Genomic DNA, 19,124 nt, shown 5'->3' on the forward strand with positions numbered 1-19,124 from the left:
TATAGTAAAGAAGGTAACTAAAACAAATACGCAGTGAGACGAACAGAAGTGACTTTTTTATTTGATTGCAGTAAGTGCACTGAAGCCATCGCTATTTCTGATGATCCTCTGCATACTACAAAAGGCGAGACATGGTTCTTGCGGGACGATGATGATGATGTTTGGTTTGTGACATGCTCAACTGCGCGATCATCAGCGCCCGTACAAAGTCCAAATTTTTTCACAGTCTAATTTTTTCAATTGTCCAGTGTGGCCACTGTCACGGATGATGATGGTGGTGATGATGAAATGATGGGGACAACACAAACACCCAGCCCCCGGGCAGAGAAAATCCCCAACCCACCCAGGAATCGAACCCAGGACGTCGTGATCCAGAGGCAGCAACGCTAGCCACTCGACCACGAGCTGCGGACTTCTTGCTGGACGAAATCATATTTGGCGAGAGGTGGTGATACGCAGTGCGCCCAGGAACATTGTCGAACTTGATCGCTCTCGTGGTCCAGTTGATACAGTGGGTGGAGGCATAATGGTGCACGGGCGTACTAACCCCGAAATCTTTGGATACGTTTCACTCATTGGTCAACGTTGTTGTGACGTTGTTCCAATTCCGCATGTGCATCTTTTCAAGGGATCATACGGCCCTGACTTCGTTTATATGAATGGCAATGCGCGATCCCATCGAAAAGCGCATGTGGAGGAGTTCTTGGAACAAGAGGATATTCGGTGAATGGACTGACCTCTTCCTTTCCCTGACTGACATCACACTGTGCACGTGTGGGACACGTTGAGGAGACTATTGCAGTACGTCCACACGCAACAACGACCGTCCAACAGGTGTCAACCGCGCTAGTGGTGGGATGGAACCCCCTACCACAAGAATTCTTTACCAACCTTATGGTCAGTATGGAAGCACGTTGCAGATCATGCAGTGTCATCCGAAGTGATGACACACCGTGTCAAGAACCATGACCCGCTTTCTGTAATGTCCAGGAGAGCATCACGAATCGCGGTGACTTCATTGTTAATTATTGCCTCGAATAAAAGCGTCATTTCTGTTCGTCTGATTGCGTATTTGTTGCAATTACCTTCTCTACTATGCTGAACCAGTTTTTTCTGTGTAGGGCCCAAGTTTCATCGAGCTTTGCTATTGGCAGTGATGCATCACACGAAAGTTAGTTTCGTCCCTAAGTTTTGCACACTACTGTACTTCATCATCCTATGAACCGCCCCCGTAGGGTTCGCAAAGACAAGACTGCACAATTATAGCGGGCAGAAAGGGATATTACCCGCGGGCTTCGCGTATATGTGACGCGGAAGAAGCCTAAAACCTGGTAAGATGGAAAGAACCTTCTGCGTGCAATTCCCTGTGGTTCTGCAGAGTGTGGACGTAGGTGTAGGTATAGAAAGTGGCGCCACGGTTATGACGCAGGCAGCTAGGCGTCGCCGGCCTAGCGGCTGCGCCTGCGCTTCTGGGAAACGGCAGTCGGTTGCTACACGCCGCGTAGCAGCTGGCTGGAACCTCGCAGAAAACTGGCTACGCACCGCCGTGTTCTGCGAAATCGTCGCTGAAAACTGGAGCGCTCTAGAAAGCGAAAACCGTTCTGGACGCCCTCGAATGTGTCTCCTGCTGTTTAGGCTGCCTCCTGGCCATGAATCTGCGTTCTCAGATCTTAAATCTCTGTACGAACACGTAATTGTAGCCTGAAGTATTAACGTTTATGGTTCAAATGGCTCTGAGCACTATGGGACTTAACATCTGAGGTCATCAGTCCCCTAGAACTTAGAACTACTTAAACCTGATGTGTTGGTAAATGTGCCAACACCTTGTAGATAGAGGCGGCCTAAATGCACGCTATCTAACGCAGACGGACGTGAATTCTGGAACAGGATAAGTAGTGAATTCTAATAAGAAAAGTATGCAGCTCCTCGAATACTTATCTTTATTCCATCCTTGTAGTACATCGCTCTTGATAATACAAATAAGACTATCTTCAGATACGGTTAATGGCGCCTTGCTAGGTCGTAGCCATGGACTTAGCTGAAGGCTATTCTAACTGTCTCTCGGCAAATGAGAGAAAGGCTTCGTCAGTGTAGTCGCTAGCAAAGTCGTCGTACAACTGGGGCGAGCGCTATTCCGTATCTCGAGACCTGCCTTGTGGTGGCGCTCGGTCTGCGATCACACAGTGGCGACACGCGGGTCCGACATGTACTAAATGGACCGCGGCCGACTTAAGCTACCACCTAGCAAGTGTGGTGTCTGGCGGTGACACCACAAAACCTAACTAACCTAAAGACATCACACACATCCATGCCCGAGGCAAGATTCGAACCTGCGACCGTAGCGGTCGCGCGGTTCCAGACTAAAGCGCCTAGAACCGCTCGCCACACCGGCCGGCTATTAACATTTATTTTCTAAACAACATGCACTCCGTTTCAAAATTCAGGCGTCAGAGTTTCCAGCTGAAACTTTACCCCGCTTTCATTTGTACCGGCACACTATACGACGGACAGTCACACGTTGTTGATAAAGACTGTCGAGTCACATTAATGTCACTACTTGCCAGTAACCTGAATAAACACCTCTTGCAGCGCGGGCCGCCGCAAGATGTGCAGGAAGAGTGTCATTCAGGTCCTGGAAGCTACCGATAGGGATCTGGAGCCAATCCAACTCCAGTGGCCTTGCGGTTCTAGGCGCTTCAGTCCGGAACCGCGGGACTGCTACGGTCGCAGGTTCGAATCCTGCCTCGGGCATGGATGTGTGTGATGTCCTTAGGTTAGTTAGGTTTAAGTAGTTCTAAGTTCTAGGGGACTTGATGACCTCAGCAGTTAACTCCCATAGTGCTCAGAGCCATTTGAACCATTTTGAATCAACTCCAATGCCGTGGCCACATGCTCTAGATTTTGTGGTTGAGTATCCACGGCGCGAATAGCCCGATCGAGGTGGTTCCACAGATTCTAAGTTGGGTTTAAATCTGGGGAGTTTGATGGTAAGGGGGGGGGGGTACGGTAAAATCATGCTGGTGCTCTTTGAACAACGCACGCACACTGGCGAGCTGTGTGACGTGTTCCATTGTCCTGTTGGTAGATGCCATCGTGCCAAGAAAACACAAACGCATGTAGGGGTGGAAACGGTCCACAAGGATGGATGCTTATTCGCGTTGGTCCATTGTACCATCCAGAATGTCGAGATCAGCCTGGGACTGCCACTAAAACATTCACCGGACCATAATGCATGCAGGGTGTTTGTTTTCAAAGGTTCCGTGCCGAACACGCCAATGGCCATCTGTCCGATGGAGTACAAAACGTGATTAATCTGTAAAATCCGTGTATCACAGTGGACGTCCACTTGCAGTACTGGCCTACAAATTCCAGCCTTGGTTGCCGATGAAGAGCAGTCAGTATGGGTGCGTGAAACAGCGCCTACTGCAGAGGTGATACGCTGAACGATTGTGGAGAGGACGCAGTTGACAGATGCCTGGTTCATCTTGGCGGTCAGTTGCTGGAACAGTTACCCATCTGTTCGCCCTTACACATGTCCGCAGCCGTAGTTCACCCCTGTCTTCTACGGCCCGTGGCTCACCACAGTTGCCTAGGCGCTGGTTTTGCATATCGCCATATTGGGATACACAGTATACTTAAACTACAGCGGAAAGTGAACAAAATGGTTCAAATGGCTCTGAGCACTATGGGACTTAACTTCTGAGGTCATCAATCCCTTAGAACTACTTAAACCTAACTAACCTAAGGACATCATATACATCCATGCCCGAGGCAGGATTCGAACCTGCTACCGCAGCGGTTCCTGACTGTAGCGCCTAGAACCGCTCAGCCACTCCGGCCGGCGAAAGTGAACACATTACAAACTTAGCCGCTTCGGAAATGCTTCCAATCTTGGCCCGAACGCCAATGATCACGACCTTGGGGACATCAGATAAATCGCTCCGTTTTCGCGTTGCAACGACTGCACTGTCTTCCACGTCCCCCCGACATGCTTTACATACCTTCTACGGCTAGTGCCGCCCCTGCCGTCTCTTAGTGGTTACTGCACTTCGACGTCAAGCAGAGGCGGCGTGAGTTTACCATTTATTTGCTACCTAAGCAGGAAACGGAGTAACTAATTCGCACTGACAGATATTTGCACCTACCATCTTTGCCCACGAAGTAACATTGACTACGTATTCTTTGCAGTGTCCATAGAACATGTCACAAGTGGCGAGTTTCAGAGAGCTTAAGCGTATAAATGGATGTATAATAAGGGGACGTGGCTCTACCGACTTACGGTTCGTTGCTTTGAAGTCAGTGTCGTAATGTTAACATCAGAAGACCACTGTTTATGATTGATTCTTGTTCTTAATTTCTGACGTGCGCTCGCCACAGTTGTTTTAAATAGAAAATGCTTTCGTGAACAACACAGTGTCAGGAAGTACTTCCACAGTTTTTTCTGATCTTAAGTGCATTTTTGCTCCAGTAATACAAAACATGTCGTCTCGTTAATGTAACTTTGTCTTTGATACCCTTTTAGAATAACCTAGAAGATAAATATGCGATGTGACAAGGATCCTTTCGTAATCCAGCAGGACTGACGAAAGTGATGTTTGCTCTATGTTCTGCTCCTGAAAATGCTGACGACAAATTTCGCTGTGTTTTGTTAATTTCCAATCATTCCTTTTCACAGCGTTTACCGATAGAGCTCTTCGGGCTGGAATGATAGGAAATCTACAGTCAGATGACAGAAATAAAGGAACTGTCGTAAAAGTAAACAGCGCAACCAGAATTCACGTATACACGGTGTTACAAAAAGGTACGGCCAAACTTTCAAGAAACATTCCTCACACACAAATAAAGAAAAGATGTCATGTGGACATGCGTCCGGAAACGCTTAATTTCCATGTTAGAGCTCATTTTAGTTTCGTCAGTATGTACTGTACTTCCTCGATTCACCGCCAGTTGGCCCAATTGAAGGAAGGTAATGTTGACTTCGGTGCTTGTGTTGACATGCGACTCATTGCTCTACAGTACTAGCATCAAGTACATCAGTACGTAGCATCAACAGGTTAGTGTTCATCACGAACGTCGTTTTGCAGTCAGTGCAATGTTTACAAATGCGGAGTTGGCAGATGCCCATTTGATGTATGGATTAGCACGGGGCAATAGCCGTGGCGCGGTACGTTTTTATCGAGACAGATTTCCAGAACGGAGATGTCTCGACAGGAAGACGTTCGAAGCAATTGATCGGCGTCTTAGGGAGCACGAAACACTCCAGCCTATGACTCGCGACTGGGGAAGACCTAGAACGACGAGGACACCTGCAATGGACGAGGCCATTCTTCGTGCAATTGACGATAACCCTAATGTCGGCGTCAGAGAAGTTGCTGCTGTACAAGGTAACGTTGACCACGTCACTGTATGGAGAGTGCTACGGGAGAACCAGTTGTTTCCGTACCATGTACAGCGTGTGCAGGCACTATCAGCAGCTGATTGGACTCCACGGGTACACTTCTGCGAATGGTTCATCCAACAATGTATCAATCCTCATTTCAGTGCAAATGTTCTCTTTACGGATGAGGCTTCATTCCAACGTGATCAAATTGTAAATTTTCACAATCAACATGTGTGGGCTGACGAGAATGCGCACGGAATTGTGCAATCACGTCATCAACACAGATTTTCTGTGAACGTTTGGTCACGCATTGTTGGTGATGTCTCGATTGGGCCTCATGTTCTTCCACCTACGCTCAATGGAGCACGTTATCATGATTTCATACGGGATACTCTACCTGTGCTGCTAGAACATGTGCCTTTACAAGTACGACACAACATGTGGTTCATGCGCAATGGAGCTCCTGCACATTTCAGTCGAAGTGTTCGTACGCTTCTCAACAACAGATTCGGTGACCGACGGATTGGTAGAGGCGGACCAATTCCATGGCCTCCACGCTCTCCTGATATCAACCCTCTTGACTTTGATTTATGGGGGCATTTGAAAGCTCTTGGTACGCAACCCCGGTACCAAATGTAGAGACTCTTCGTGCTGGTATTTTGGATGGCTGTGATACAATACGCCATTCTCCAGGGATGCATCAGCGCATCAGGGATTCCATGCGACGGAGGGTGGATGCATGTATCCTCGCTAACGGAGGACATTTTGAACATTTCCTGTAACAAAGTATTTGAAGTCACGCTGGTACGTTCTGTTGCTGTGTGTTTCCATTCCATGATTAATGTGATTTGAAGAGAAGTAATGAAATGAGCTCTAACATGGAAAGTAAGCGTTTCCGGACGCATGTCCACATAACATATTTTCTTTCTTTGTGTGTGTGAGGAATGTTTCCTGAAAGTTTGGCCGTACCTTTTTGTAGCACCCTGTATACGAGGGCTATTCGGAAAGTAAGGTCCGATACGTAGTGAAATGGAAACGATAGTGGATCTTCGCACAGACGTGTTGGGCAGTGTCTCTAGTACGGCCATCGACTGCGTCACGTCGCTGTTCAAACTTGTGAGCGCACAGTGAGCACGTAAAGGTACCCAGAACAATAGTGGGGCAGAGAGGACGCCCGTGCGGCGTTTTTGATGGGATGTGCTTCATCACCCACCATACAACCAGGACTTGGCTTCCTCTGAGGTTCATATCTGCTCACAAGAACTGCTGGCCAGAAAGACAACTTTTTGCCACAGACAACGAACTGCAGACCAGCGTAGAGAAATAGCGGGAAGCCCAGGTGGCTCGACGGGGGTATAGGAAAGCTGGTACAGCGCTACGACAGATGTCTTAAGTCTGAGCGGCGGCTATGTAGAGTAGTAGGTGGAACGTGCAGCGAACTGTTCCAAATAAAACGTTTTTGATTTTCACTGCGGTTTCCATTTCGTGACTGATCGGAAATTACTTTGCGAATAATCTTCGTAAAATAAAATATCACTTGAACGATTCCACTTACAAATGAAACGTGATTCTCTTACACTTTAGACTATAATCAGAACGATTAGTACACCCATAAATGACACTAGCTAGCATTTATGACCAAAATACTTCCATCAGAAGTTAATGTTCGGGGCAACTCACATGGCGAATGTCGACTTCAAGTTTGTAATGTCATGACATCTCTCCTTATACAGTATTATATGCATGAATATATGTGAACTCAAGGCTGAAACCGATGACGTGTCAGACAACGATAGAGGATGACATCGATATAAATCACAGAATGTCTAATTTCACTGAGAGATCCAATAATTCGTACAATAAACACGCTCCTCTTCAAACTGTAAGATAAACTCTGCATCATAGCTTATTGATCACCTTAAACACCTCTTGGGCATCAGAGACAAGACATAGAAATGGCAATTCACTTCAAAAAACCCTCTCGCCTACAAGCAACTACACAACAGGATTAGTCAGTCTGAGAGAAATGCAAAACTCAGGTATCCACACTCGTTAAATAAGGACAAAGACAGGCCCGCCATACTGTGGAAAAAAATGTACACGGTTTAGAAACAGGCAGACCCAAACCTTTACCTGTACCTCTAGGTCCTACTGTAGATGTAAACCAATACTTCACCACACTGGCGCCTTTATTTGAACAACCCGTAAAGACGCAAAACATCAATTCCATGATAAAAACAGTGGTTGCTATAAGCGCAAGGCAGTTACTCAGTCGCATAACTGTTAATACAGACAGAAAATCCGCTCTACAAATCATTTCGGAAGCTGAGATGTTGCCATTACAGTTAAATGATCAAATTCATTGTCGGTCCACTACATCTAAACACCGGCCCACTTGCACTGAATCAGCGTCACCTAAGGCTTTAGAACTTACTAATTACTTCATCTGAGACAATCTTGGAGGGCCACGGTTCAAATCCGCTACCGACTGTCCAGATCTAGATTTTCCGTGATTTCCCTAAATTGCTTTGGGCAAATACCGGGATGGTTCTTTTCAAAGGGCACGCCCGACTTTCTTCCCTAATCTGAGCTTATGCTCCATCTGTAATGACCTCGTTGTCGATAGTAAAGAACCCTAATATTCCTTCCTCTCCTGCAAATAACCTTCTAGACGTAAACCAATCAAGTTTCCGCAAAGCTCACAGCATGATGACTGCTCTAATAAAGCTAATAGACGAATTGGTATTAGCCATGCACAAACAAAAAGCGACTATTACACTATGTGATCAAAAGTATCCGGACACCCCCGAAAACATACGTTTTCCATATTAGATGCATTGTGCTGCCACTTCCAGCCAGGTACTCAATATCAGCGACCTCAGTAGTCATTAGAAATCGTGAGAGAGCGGAATGGGGCACTCCGCGGAACTGACGGACTTCGAAAGTGGTCAGATGATTGGGTGTCACTTGTGTCATACTTCTGTACCCGAGATTTCCACACTCCTCATTCCTATTTCCACTGTTCCTGACGTGATAGTGAAGAGGAAACGTGAAGGAACACGTACTGCACAAAAGCGTGCAGGCCGACCTCATCTTTTGACTGACAGAGACCGCCGACAGTTGAAGAGGGTTGTAATGTGTAATGGGCATACATCTATCTAGACCATCACACAGGAATTCCAAACTGCATCAGGATTCACTGCAAGTATTATGACAGTTAGGCGGGAGGTGAGAACACTTGGATTTCATGTTCGAGAGGCTGCTCGTAACCCACACATCATGCTCGCAAATGACAAATGACGCTTCACTTGGTGTAAGGAGTGTAAACATTGGATGATTGAACAGTGGAAAAATGTTGTGTGGAGTGACGAATCACGGTACACAATGTGGCGATCCGATGGCAGGGTGTGGGTATGGCGAAAGCCCGGTGAACATCGTCTGCCAGCGTGTGTAGTGAGAACAGTAAAATTTGAAGGCGGTGATGTTATGGTGTGGTCGTGTTTCTCATGGAGCGGACTTGCACCCCTTATTGTTTTGTGAGGCGCTATCACAGCACAGGCCTACATTGATGTTTTAAGCACTTTCTTGCTTCCCACTGTTGAAGAGCAGTTCGGGGATGGCGATTGCATCTTTCAACACGATTGAGCACCTGTTCATAATGCACGGCCTTTGGCGGAGTGGTTGCACGACAATAACATCACTTCGATGAACTGGCCTGCACAGAGTCCTGACCTGAATCCTATAGAACATCTTTGGGACATTTTGGAACTCCGACTTCATGCCAGGCCTCACGTATCAACAGCAATACCTCTCCTCAGTGCAGCACTCCGTGAAGACTGGGCTGCCATTCCCAAAGAAACCTTCCAGCACCTGATTGAAGGAACGTATGCCTGTGAGAGTGGAAGCTGTCATCAAGGCTAAGGGTGGGCCAACACTGAATTGAATTCCAGCATTACCGATGGAGGGCACCAAGAACTTATAAGTTATTTTCAGCCAGGTGTCCGGGTACTTTTGATCACATAGTGTAACTCGCATACAAATTTCTATATACCACTACATAACAGCCATCCTCTTACATTCAGGAAACTAATGTGACAATGTCATTCAAAACCTTGGAGAAATTACAGTCCTTTCTATGTTACAACACGTTTCTGAAACACCATACTCACATTGGTAATCAGAAGTGAATAGTCTTGCTTAATTTGAGTGAGATGGTTAATATTTTGATGAAGAACTGCTCACACAGTAGATATAAGGAGATGGTGTTGGATCATGTAGGAGAAGATAAATCAGTAGGTACTCGTGATCCTGTACATGGAATGCACACTTCCAAGAATACAGCTTCGAGAATACTATAGGAGCAACAGGTAGGCACAGTGTGTGCAAGGAGAGTGTCAAACCCACAGTTTAGTTCTGTCAGTGGATCATTCTACACAGCAGTGCAATGCTGAGGTTCCTACTGTGTGTATTCTATTCAAGTATGATGGTGTTTTCATGTGATGCAATAACAACATCTGGAGTGATGACAGTTTATATCCCACATCTGTCTAAGCATCAATGAGTCTCTGCAACTTGTAGGCAACAATCACACAAGAACTTTGAAAAAGCAGAACTCATCCAGTTTTGTTCTGTCGAAAACATCCCACCCCATATTGACCTGGTGTACCAATAAGAAATAATAAACAGAGTAGAAAGTTCTAAGTTCTTGGGTATTCATGTTTTCTAAGATTTATGCTGGAAAAAATCATATAGTAGAACTGCTACAACATTTAGGTTCAACTGCTTTTGCCGTAAGACCACAAATTTGAATTGTTGTAAGGTGCTAGCTGTTTATGCATAAAAAAAACTAAATTTTCATTTCAAACCATTAGCTGCTTATCTCAAAGTGCTCAGCTTGCAGTTTCCCTCTCAAGTGTATATTTCTTACCTTAAAAGGTTTGGAAACACTCTGTGTGTAGGTGGGTCTCCATAGTCCTTCTATTCAGTACTGTTGGTGAATTATATACATGAACACTTTGGTTGTGTTGCAGCTGGAGAAGCTGGTCAGTGAGATGGAGTCCATCTACAGCACGGCCAAGGTCTGTGACTACAATGATGCCACCAAGTGTGACCTCAGCCTGGAACCGGGTCTGTATATTTCAGACACATAGCTTTCTCTTATATTCTTGTGACACAATTGCTATTTTGTCAAATATTTCTCACATCAGTATCTTTAGTATTTGTTGTATCAAACTGTTCTCATTTCACTCAGAAATGGAAATTAGGGCTCAGGATCGTGTCAGCAATGTGCTCGTTAGAGATGGTGTACTGGGCTGGATCAGAATAGAATGGGGGAAGGAAATGGGCAGTGTCATCCTTAAAGAAATCATTCTGGCATTTGCTTTAAGGAATTTGGGGACACTTCAGAAAACTGAAATTTGAATGCCCAGACTGGGTTTTGAACTGCCCTCCTCCCAAATGCAAGTCCCATGTCTTAACCACTGCCCCAACTCAATCAGTGTTTCACTCACTCTGTGAAGGACTGTAGTGGAATAAGCATAGAGACTAATTTTGCTTATGACATTCTTAAATGGAGCAAGAATTGGGATAAATTTTTCTCAGCTTGACAGGAAGACTGTCCATTTTTTGAAGTAATCCATTTGTGGTCAATCCAATTCCTCCAGTGTACTGAGTGTATTGTATCCTTTAAGTGTGATAACAGAATGGCTGCCATAATCTCTTTACTGAGCAACAGAATCATTTATATGGCTACTGGCAGGAGATGTCAATTCAGGTGTGGATCCACGCTTCGCTGCTCCTCCACTGTTTGTTTTTTGCTTTGATTTTGTCACATTTACCTTGAGTATGGTACCTTTTCTAACTACTTCTCATTAATTCACTTTATTTTTAACTATGAATTTAAGATTGTACATCGTTGTTGTTGTTCCCTCAACCTAGGTCCAGGGTGACTGTTTCATAGAGGCCCTATCAGATTCTTTTTCCAGTCTTTTTAATTGGCCAAGGTACTCCATGTTCTGAAAGCTACTTAATTCCATGACTTTTGTAGGATTCTGTGTCAACTGACCTGCTGCTGGCTCACAAATGGATACATTTACTTTTTTAATCACATTAGTATTAATTGGTTGTTGTAGCTTATTCATTCTCACCTAACAATGAAACCTGACATTCCTATATGAATTATTAAGCGGTTACTACAAAATGCTGGAGAACAAACACCACAATCAGTGTTAACTTACTTATTATCTCAATGCAGTACAATAGTCATTGTCGTAGGAAATCGTAATACAGCAAATTCAGGTCCACAGGTCTTTCTTAGATGCAAGTATCTTAAACTGGCTGGGTTTATATAATAATTCTTTTAATTGTTTCAAACTTATGTTTTATTCTCATTCATCTCAATACATTTATTACATTCCGATTGTCATTCACTACATAAATTCTTCCAATTACTCGCTATTATGTTCACATTACAACTTTTTGCTATGAACTGTACATAATGACTCTCTGTTGCAGAATAAACTATGCATCTGGTAAATATGGTGCCAATCGAAAGATAACATATACAATCAAATGTTTAGCAGCAAAACTGATCTCCAAGATATATTCTTAAATTTAATTTAATTATAAAAACGTTTCAATACTACAAAACAAATTAGTTAATTCACTTGCAAAATGTAGAAAAATTGCAATTTGGCTGGAATATATATATATATATATATATATATATATATATATATATATGTTATTATAAAAGTGATTTGGATTTGACAGATCCACATTTATGTATCAAATATGCACTGTTCTGCCACTTATAAATTATAAATGATCAGAGTTACACACCACGTGTCAAATCACAAAGTCTAATATCCTGATACCAGCTCTGAAAATAACAAATGATATGAGTGATATGCTGCATCTTGAAACACTGTAGTGAACATACTGATAACATTATATTGTACGTATATGCATCGTAGGACTTTGCCTTGCCCCTTTATACAGTTTGTCAGTTTATGATCAAAGTCATCATGGTAATCGTACTGATAAGTGCTTGTTTTGTGCCTGCAGAGCTGACAGAAAGACTGGCAGAGAGCCGAGACCCTAAGGAGCTGTCTCACATATGGGTGGAGTGGAGGCATGCTTCGGGAGAGAAAGTCCGCTCACAGTTTGAACATTATGTCGCTCTCAGCAATGAAGCTGCTGTCCTGAACAGTAAGTACCTACACGAAGATGACATTATTTCTGTTGAGACTATATTTATTCATTTAAACCACCATTAGCCTAAGGGACAGTGGTTTAAGTGCCACACTAAGGGTCTAAAGTTGCAAAGTTTAATCTCTGGTCACTCCCAGGATTTTTATCAGTCACTTACCACTTCTTATACTTCTGGCAGTGGTTTTAATTGGTGAAATGGCTAGCTGAACAGTGTTTTGGATGCTACATTAAACTATAGGCCATGCTATAACTTCTGCGTAAGTCATTTGAGAGGTTGAAGGAAGACAAGCGCACACCAATTTCAATAGGCCATGCCTAGTAGAGTGCTATCATGTTCAAACCACACTATAGGTTGATGACAACTTTACCTTTTCAATTAGTCAAGTTCAGCTATATAGCCTTTTTATGTGGAAAAAGTCAATGTGGCACCCCAATGACAGTTTATCAGATAATCGAAAAATGTCTAGAGATGAGCTCTGTAAAACTGAAAACAGTGTATGTTCTCACTCATTACCAACCAACTGTTAATGCCAGTGTATTGGAAAAGATATATCTCAAAGATGCATCTGCACCATCTGTGACAACAGAGACATTTGCCAACTCATTTACAAATTGTGTGCTACATCGCACAGTGTGATGTGCTGGTTGCTGTTTGGGTGTCACATGACATAAATTTATGGCCTTGTACCATTGAAGGTGACGTTGCACCTGTCTGCAACTTAACGTGTCATCATTACGGCAAGCTGCAATCTCTCTATTCCTTATTTTGTTGATATTCCAATCTGGAGTATCCATTGTTCAAAACTGGGCTATAGTGGTTTAAGTAAACACATACACAGCCTCAGTAGAAATAATGTCATCTTTCAAGAAGTTTCAAAGAACTATAGAACAAAATTTCAAAAGGTCATTTCTCTTCTGCTTGCAATGGACATTCTGCACCAGGTACAAAAAACGTGAAGACCGCAGTTAAAGGTTTAAATAAATTGCTTTCTGGGAAGCTGAGGTGCGCTCCAGTAATGGAAAAGTTCAGCTTCCAGCATTCCAGTGGTATTAATTGGTTCACAAGCTACTTTCCTGTTGGGAAATTCTGAGTCAGTGCAGCATTCTGTTCTTTCTTTCTCTTTTCACAACTGGGGTAAAAGAATTTTTGTTGGCTAGTTCACCAGAATAATACAATTTTATGCCATCTTTCAAATGTTGTGTATGAAAAAATTTATGTAGGAGGTACACAAATTAGGTATGATTACTTTAGACTGTTTTAACATCTTCATCTTTTGGACTGGTCCAAAAAGTAAAAATTATCAATATACCATAACTTTCAACTGTGTCCATTCAGGTGTTAGTATCATACACAGTAACATGTTTTAAGCATCATATCCAGATAATTTAGTGTTCCTACTTGATCTCAAAGTGTTCTAAATCTGGTTCTAACACAACAATCATATATCACCTCATCCATAATCTCAAACGCTGTTCAGTATTTACCATAGCAGGAATTTAGAGCATCTCAGTTCCCCTACAATAGATAACCAAACAACAATTCTTCATGACTATTTTGTTTAGTAGCTGAATTACTTGTAATACAATTAACTTGAACTGGCTTTATTTATTGATCATAGCAAGGTCCCTTAATAAAATTTGCTGTTTTTTTTCCTACATTAACATTGCTGCAGCCCTGTGCTGAAGTGATACACAGAACAACTGAGCAAACATCATATTGAACTGAAATTAAAATGTAGCATTTTACAATTTTAAATATAAAAATTCACAAGTAACTGTGTATAGTTGATAATTGTATTTCTTGCAGAGGTTAGGTTAGGTTAGTGTTTTTTAACGTCCCGTTGACAACGAGGTCATTACAGACGGAGCGCAAGCTCGGGTTAGGGAAGGATGGGGAAGGAAATCGGCCATGCCCTTTCAAGCGAACCATCCCGGCATTTGCCTGAAATGATTTATGGAAATCACGGAAAACCTAAATCAGGATGGCTGGAGACAGGATTGAACCGTCGTCCTCCCGAATGTGAGTCCAGTGTGCTAACCACTGCGCCACCTCGATCGGTATTTCTTGCAGAAGCCTCTTCAGTGACCTAAGGGCACACGCGCTCACACCTAAACTAAACCCACACCTGCCTCCCTCCCCCTCCCCCCCCCCCCACACACACACCTGCCTCCCCCCCCCCCCCTCCCCACACACACACACACTCACTCTATTGTCCCATGTCCAGTTTTAGTATAATTCTCTTCTTTAGTTTTAAAAAATCAAATGAAGAATACATTTGGTGACACCATTTCTGGTGGGCTAACTGGCTAACTTCAATGATAATTAAACCAGAAATGATGCAATGTATCAATTTTTTTCTTGACAGTTTTTGTCAGTTTCAGGCAGAGAGGGAGATGGGGGCTGGGGAAGAGAGGGTGAGGGAGAGGAGAGAGAGAGAGAGAGAGAGAGAGAGAGAGAGAGAGAGAGAGAGAGAGAGAGAGAGAGAGAGAGAGAGAGACTGCACTTTTTAGAGATGTATGTGTGACTTTGACCTCAATTTTCCAGACTTCACAGATGCATCGGCATACTGGCTAAAGGACTACGAGGCAGAAGACTTCCAAGACCAAGTGAAGGCCCTCTGGGATCAGGTGAAACCACTTTACCAGCAACTGCATGCCTACGTCCGCCGCAGGCTGAATGAGAAATACGGGGATGATGTCGTCAACCGCCGTGGGCCAATCCCAGCCCACTTATTAGGTAATGTGTGTTGTTTCTGTACACTTTGACATGTTTCAAGTGCATCACAATGGGATAATCTCAAAAATATTTCATTCATTCAGATGTGACAGTTGTACTGTATTGTATGGAACTGGTGACCTAGAAATGATGGAGAGGCTTCGTCCCCACCGTAGCCCTCAGTGGTTCACAACCCCATAACTAGGCTACAGCAGTCCACTCACCCCACCGCCACCCCACACCAAACCCAGGGTTATTGTGCAGTTCGTCCTTAGTTTTATGTATGTAATTGATTTTCTAATTTATTTTGACTATTCCTGGTTAGTACTTTCATTATAGGGTGAAATCAGTAATTGTTTCATAACTTAAATTCTATTGTTGACTTACAAACATTTGTAAGATGAATTACAAGTAATCTTAAAGTATCTATTTGGCTCTCTTTGAAAACATGTTAGTGAAGCCAGCCTTTAATTAATACCAAAGTAATTAACAATTTTGTCAAAAGTATTGTTTGCATAATGATTTATGTTAATTTCATGATTCAAACAAATAATTTGGCTTAACCCTTGTAGTAGAAGACAATGTTAAAAAGAAACAATTTTTCGATGTATTCAGTTAATTTAATAAGTTAAGTTTTCATTGTAAATTCTGTAAATTAAATTTTGAACTATGTGTTGTTTCAGCACCTATTATTGTGAGGATATATAAGGGCCCGATTTTTGCTCCCGAGACATTCAGTCCACGGCTGAGTTTCAGACGAGGAACCTGTATTGGTTAGATCAAGAACAATGCATCCATGAAATAAATGTAACACAATTAGGCCATGTGTTAAAACAAGAACAGTGCCTGTTCCATACATACCTGATTATTCCGAAAGAACTGTGAATTATGTGGTTATGTTTTTACTGCTCATAGATATTCAACAGTAAACTATTGTAGCAGTATGTGAATGTTTGCCTGAAAACTATTAATGAGGTTTACTGAAGGTTAAACAATAGTGCACTGGCCATATTAAATGTGTATATGAGGCGGCTGTGAAAAGTGAAAGTAAACAACTGTGAAATGCAAATGTGTACCTGTCAGCTACACCATTTACAGTAGACAGTACTGCACTTCCACCCCCTATTTTTTCAGCCAGTACATCGACACCAAGGACAACAAATGAAGAAATAAAGAAAGCAGGGAACGTCATCACAATCTTGCTTTACATACATGACATTTTATAGGTAATGCAATGAAAAACCATGTGTATTTGCATGAACTTTCATTGGATTTCCAATGGTGTTCCACAGTTTACTAATTATTAAAAAACATTTTATATTTACGACTATCAACAAGTCAATGACCAAATGTGTACAGTTTTCCTGAAAATGTACACATTTCAGATATTGTGAAATACCAAATACTGCAATCAGATAAGGTGCCCAGAACTGCTTTGCAACTGTTTGCTTTGACCTGCAGACACATGTTTCAATGATGAGGGACAGCCTTGCAAAGCCCAAGTCAAATACTGACCCATAAAGGTGTGAATAACTTTATTCAGTTATACAATGAGTTACAATATACCAGAGTATAAAGGTAATGTACAAATAAATAATTGTAAGATAGGCTGATGAGGACAAATAATGTACATGCAAATTTCTTGAAAAACATTAAATTTACATTTTTACTGCAAAAATTGAGGTGACTTGTGATTCTTCAACTACTGCAGATGATGAATGTCATTGTCAGCTAAAAGGTGCATTGGTGTACTGCGATAGTTTTCTTCAAGAAATGGACCTGGTTTGAAAATAACAGGCATACATTTTCAGGAAAACTATACGTGTTCTGTGGTTTAGTTGTCAATAGTTGTAAACATAATATTTGTAGTAATAATTACAGTTAGCAAACAGCCAAACAAAATTGGAAATTAATTAAACATTCATGCAAATACACAAGTTTTTTGTTATATTATCTTTCAAATGTCCTAAAAATGAAATAATATGATCAGTATTGGGGGGGGGGGGGGGGGACACCTTGAATAGAACCAGCAATTATGGACCTTGAATACTAACCACTTGACTGCAACCATCTCAACTCACTGTTGCAAAGCACCAGTATATGAATGCTTAAAGCTTCTCTTGCAATTTTCTTGCACTTGTCTTGGTAGTATGCCTTGCTACTTGTGCATCATGTTGTCCTAATAGACTACTAAAAGTGTGCAGAGTTTGAAGTAAATCTGTGATCCATATGTCATGGCCTCCCCATGTTCGTGTTGGTTCTATGAACTATGCAAGTATGATTTCATGGGACAGTTGGTGTCTATCTTAAATCATCTGCTAGTTCTTGTTTTTCATTGTGTCCATGATGCTGTTCCATGATGCAAACAAAGCTGTGATCATTTGTGGCTGACCTGTACATTCAGTATCCCTTAACAGTCCTATATGGTATGGATCCCACTCATTTGAGGAATATTCTAGGATGGATTGTACAGAAGTTTTAGAAGTAGTCGCCTTTGTAGACTAATTGCATTATGAAAGTGAACCAAAGTCTGCCGCTTGCTTTACCTATGACTGACCATTTGTGGAATCTGAACATTTGGTGCAAGAAAGGTATCTGCTCAGCGGGAGAGTTTGGGGGATATGTGCAGGGGAGGCTGAGGAAGGCCATAAAGCAATCTGTGTGCATTTTCAGTGTTGATTTTCACACCTAATTTTCATTCAGTTTTGATAAGAGATGATGCTGTAACCACTATGTTGGTTGGTTAGTGTGGGAGAGGGGACCAAACAATGAAGTCATTGGTCCCAAACCACTATGTCTCTTACTCCACAAGAACCGTATGTGTCTGTAAGAAGTGGAATCAGGACTAAAGACTTCTTAATCACGACAGAGTTCTTGTGCACAGTTGTTTGTGATTCTACAAAATTGTCAGTTTAGACTATTCTGGCACTACTTTGCGAGCATGATTGGGAAGACTGTTTTTGATAACTAGTACATAAGTTTAGTGGGTAATGATGCTGTTTACAATAAAGTATTTTTAGTACTGGTTACAAACTGTAGTTGCTGCACTTCGCTTTTAGTACCCATCGAGAAAATGTTTGTATATGAATAAAAATATTTTTTCTTAATATTTCCTGTCTTTGTTTCTTAATTTGCGGATCTTCTGTTAGCTGCTGGTACTAGCTGAATTTAATGATGTGAGGATGTAATTTCACATCATAAACTTAAAGAATGACATCAATAATCATATTAATATTGTAAAATAAATGTTGATGACATTAGATACGAAAATAATCCATCTATTGAAATATTCAGTTGCTAACGGTCAGTCATTTGTGGTGTAAAACTGACCTCTTCACACATGACACATATTCAAACTCATTAACTCAATAGTAAATTTTAAAAATTTCAATTTTAGAATCTTACAACCCTCCCACAAATGAATTTCCTTGGGTAGAGGATGAAGACATTGTATTCTGAGTGTGCTGAAATTAGGATTCCTGTGTCAGAAATAGAAGATGATAGAAAGATGGGGAAACACATGGAGAAGTGTGTACAGGAAAGTGAAGAATGGAACAGAAAGTAATAAAACACTTTCAAATCTTCAGTTGCTCTTTAAATTGTGTATTTTGCATTTTCATTTTCTGTTTCTTATATTTTCCTCCCTTGTGCTTATCTTTCTTCACATCTCTATTATTATTATTATTATTGGTAATTATAGATATCAGCAATATAATAATAATTATTATTATTATTAGTATTATTATTACTATTACTTCTCTGATTGTGGTATGAGTAGCAACAAAAACTGAAACTGAAGACAAAGACAAAACTAAG

At 42.0% G+C, this 19,124-nt stretch overlaps 1 protein-coding gene across 2 annotated transcripts in view; it reads left to right on the forward strand.

Moving 5' to 3' along the window:
* Positions 1 to 19,124, forward strand: part of LOC126428413 (angiotensin-converting enzyme-like) — a 289,344-nt gene that overhangs the window by 229,937 nt on the left and 40,283 nt on the right. For both annotated transcript variants that reach the window (XM_050090336.1, XM_050090337.1), the window contains exons 4-6: positions 10,411 to 10,507; positions 12,446 to 12,589; positions 15,138 to 15,329. In XM_050090336.1, coding sequence (XP_049946293.1) covers positions 10,411 to 10,507; positions 12,446 to 12,589; positions 15,138 to 15,329 — 433 coding nt within the window. The remainder of the gene's footprint in view (positions 1 to 10,410; positions 10,508 to 12,445; positions 12,590 to 15,137; positions 15,330 to 19,124) is intronic.

The sequence above is a fragment of the Schistocerca serialis genome, chromosome 12, assembly GCF_023864345.2.
Source record: "Schistocerca serialis cubense isolate TAMUIC-IGC-003099 chromosome 12, iqSchSeri2.2, whole genome shotgun sequence".
Classification (NCBI taxonomy): domain Eukaryota; kingdom Metazoa; phylum Arthropoda; class Insecta; order Orthoptera; family Acrididae; genus Schistocerca; species Schistocerca serialis.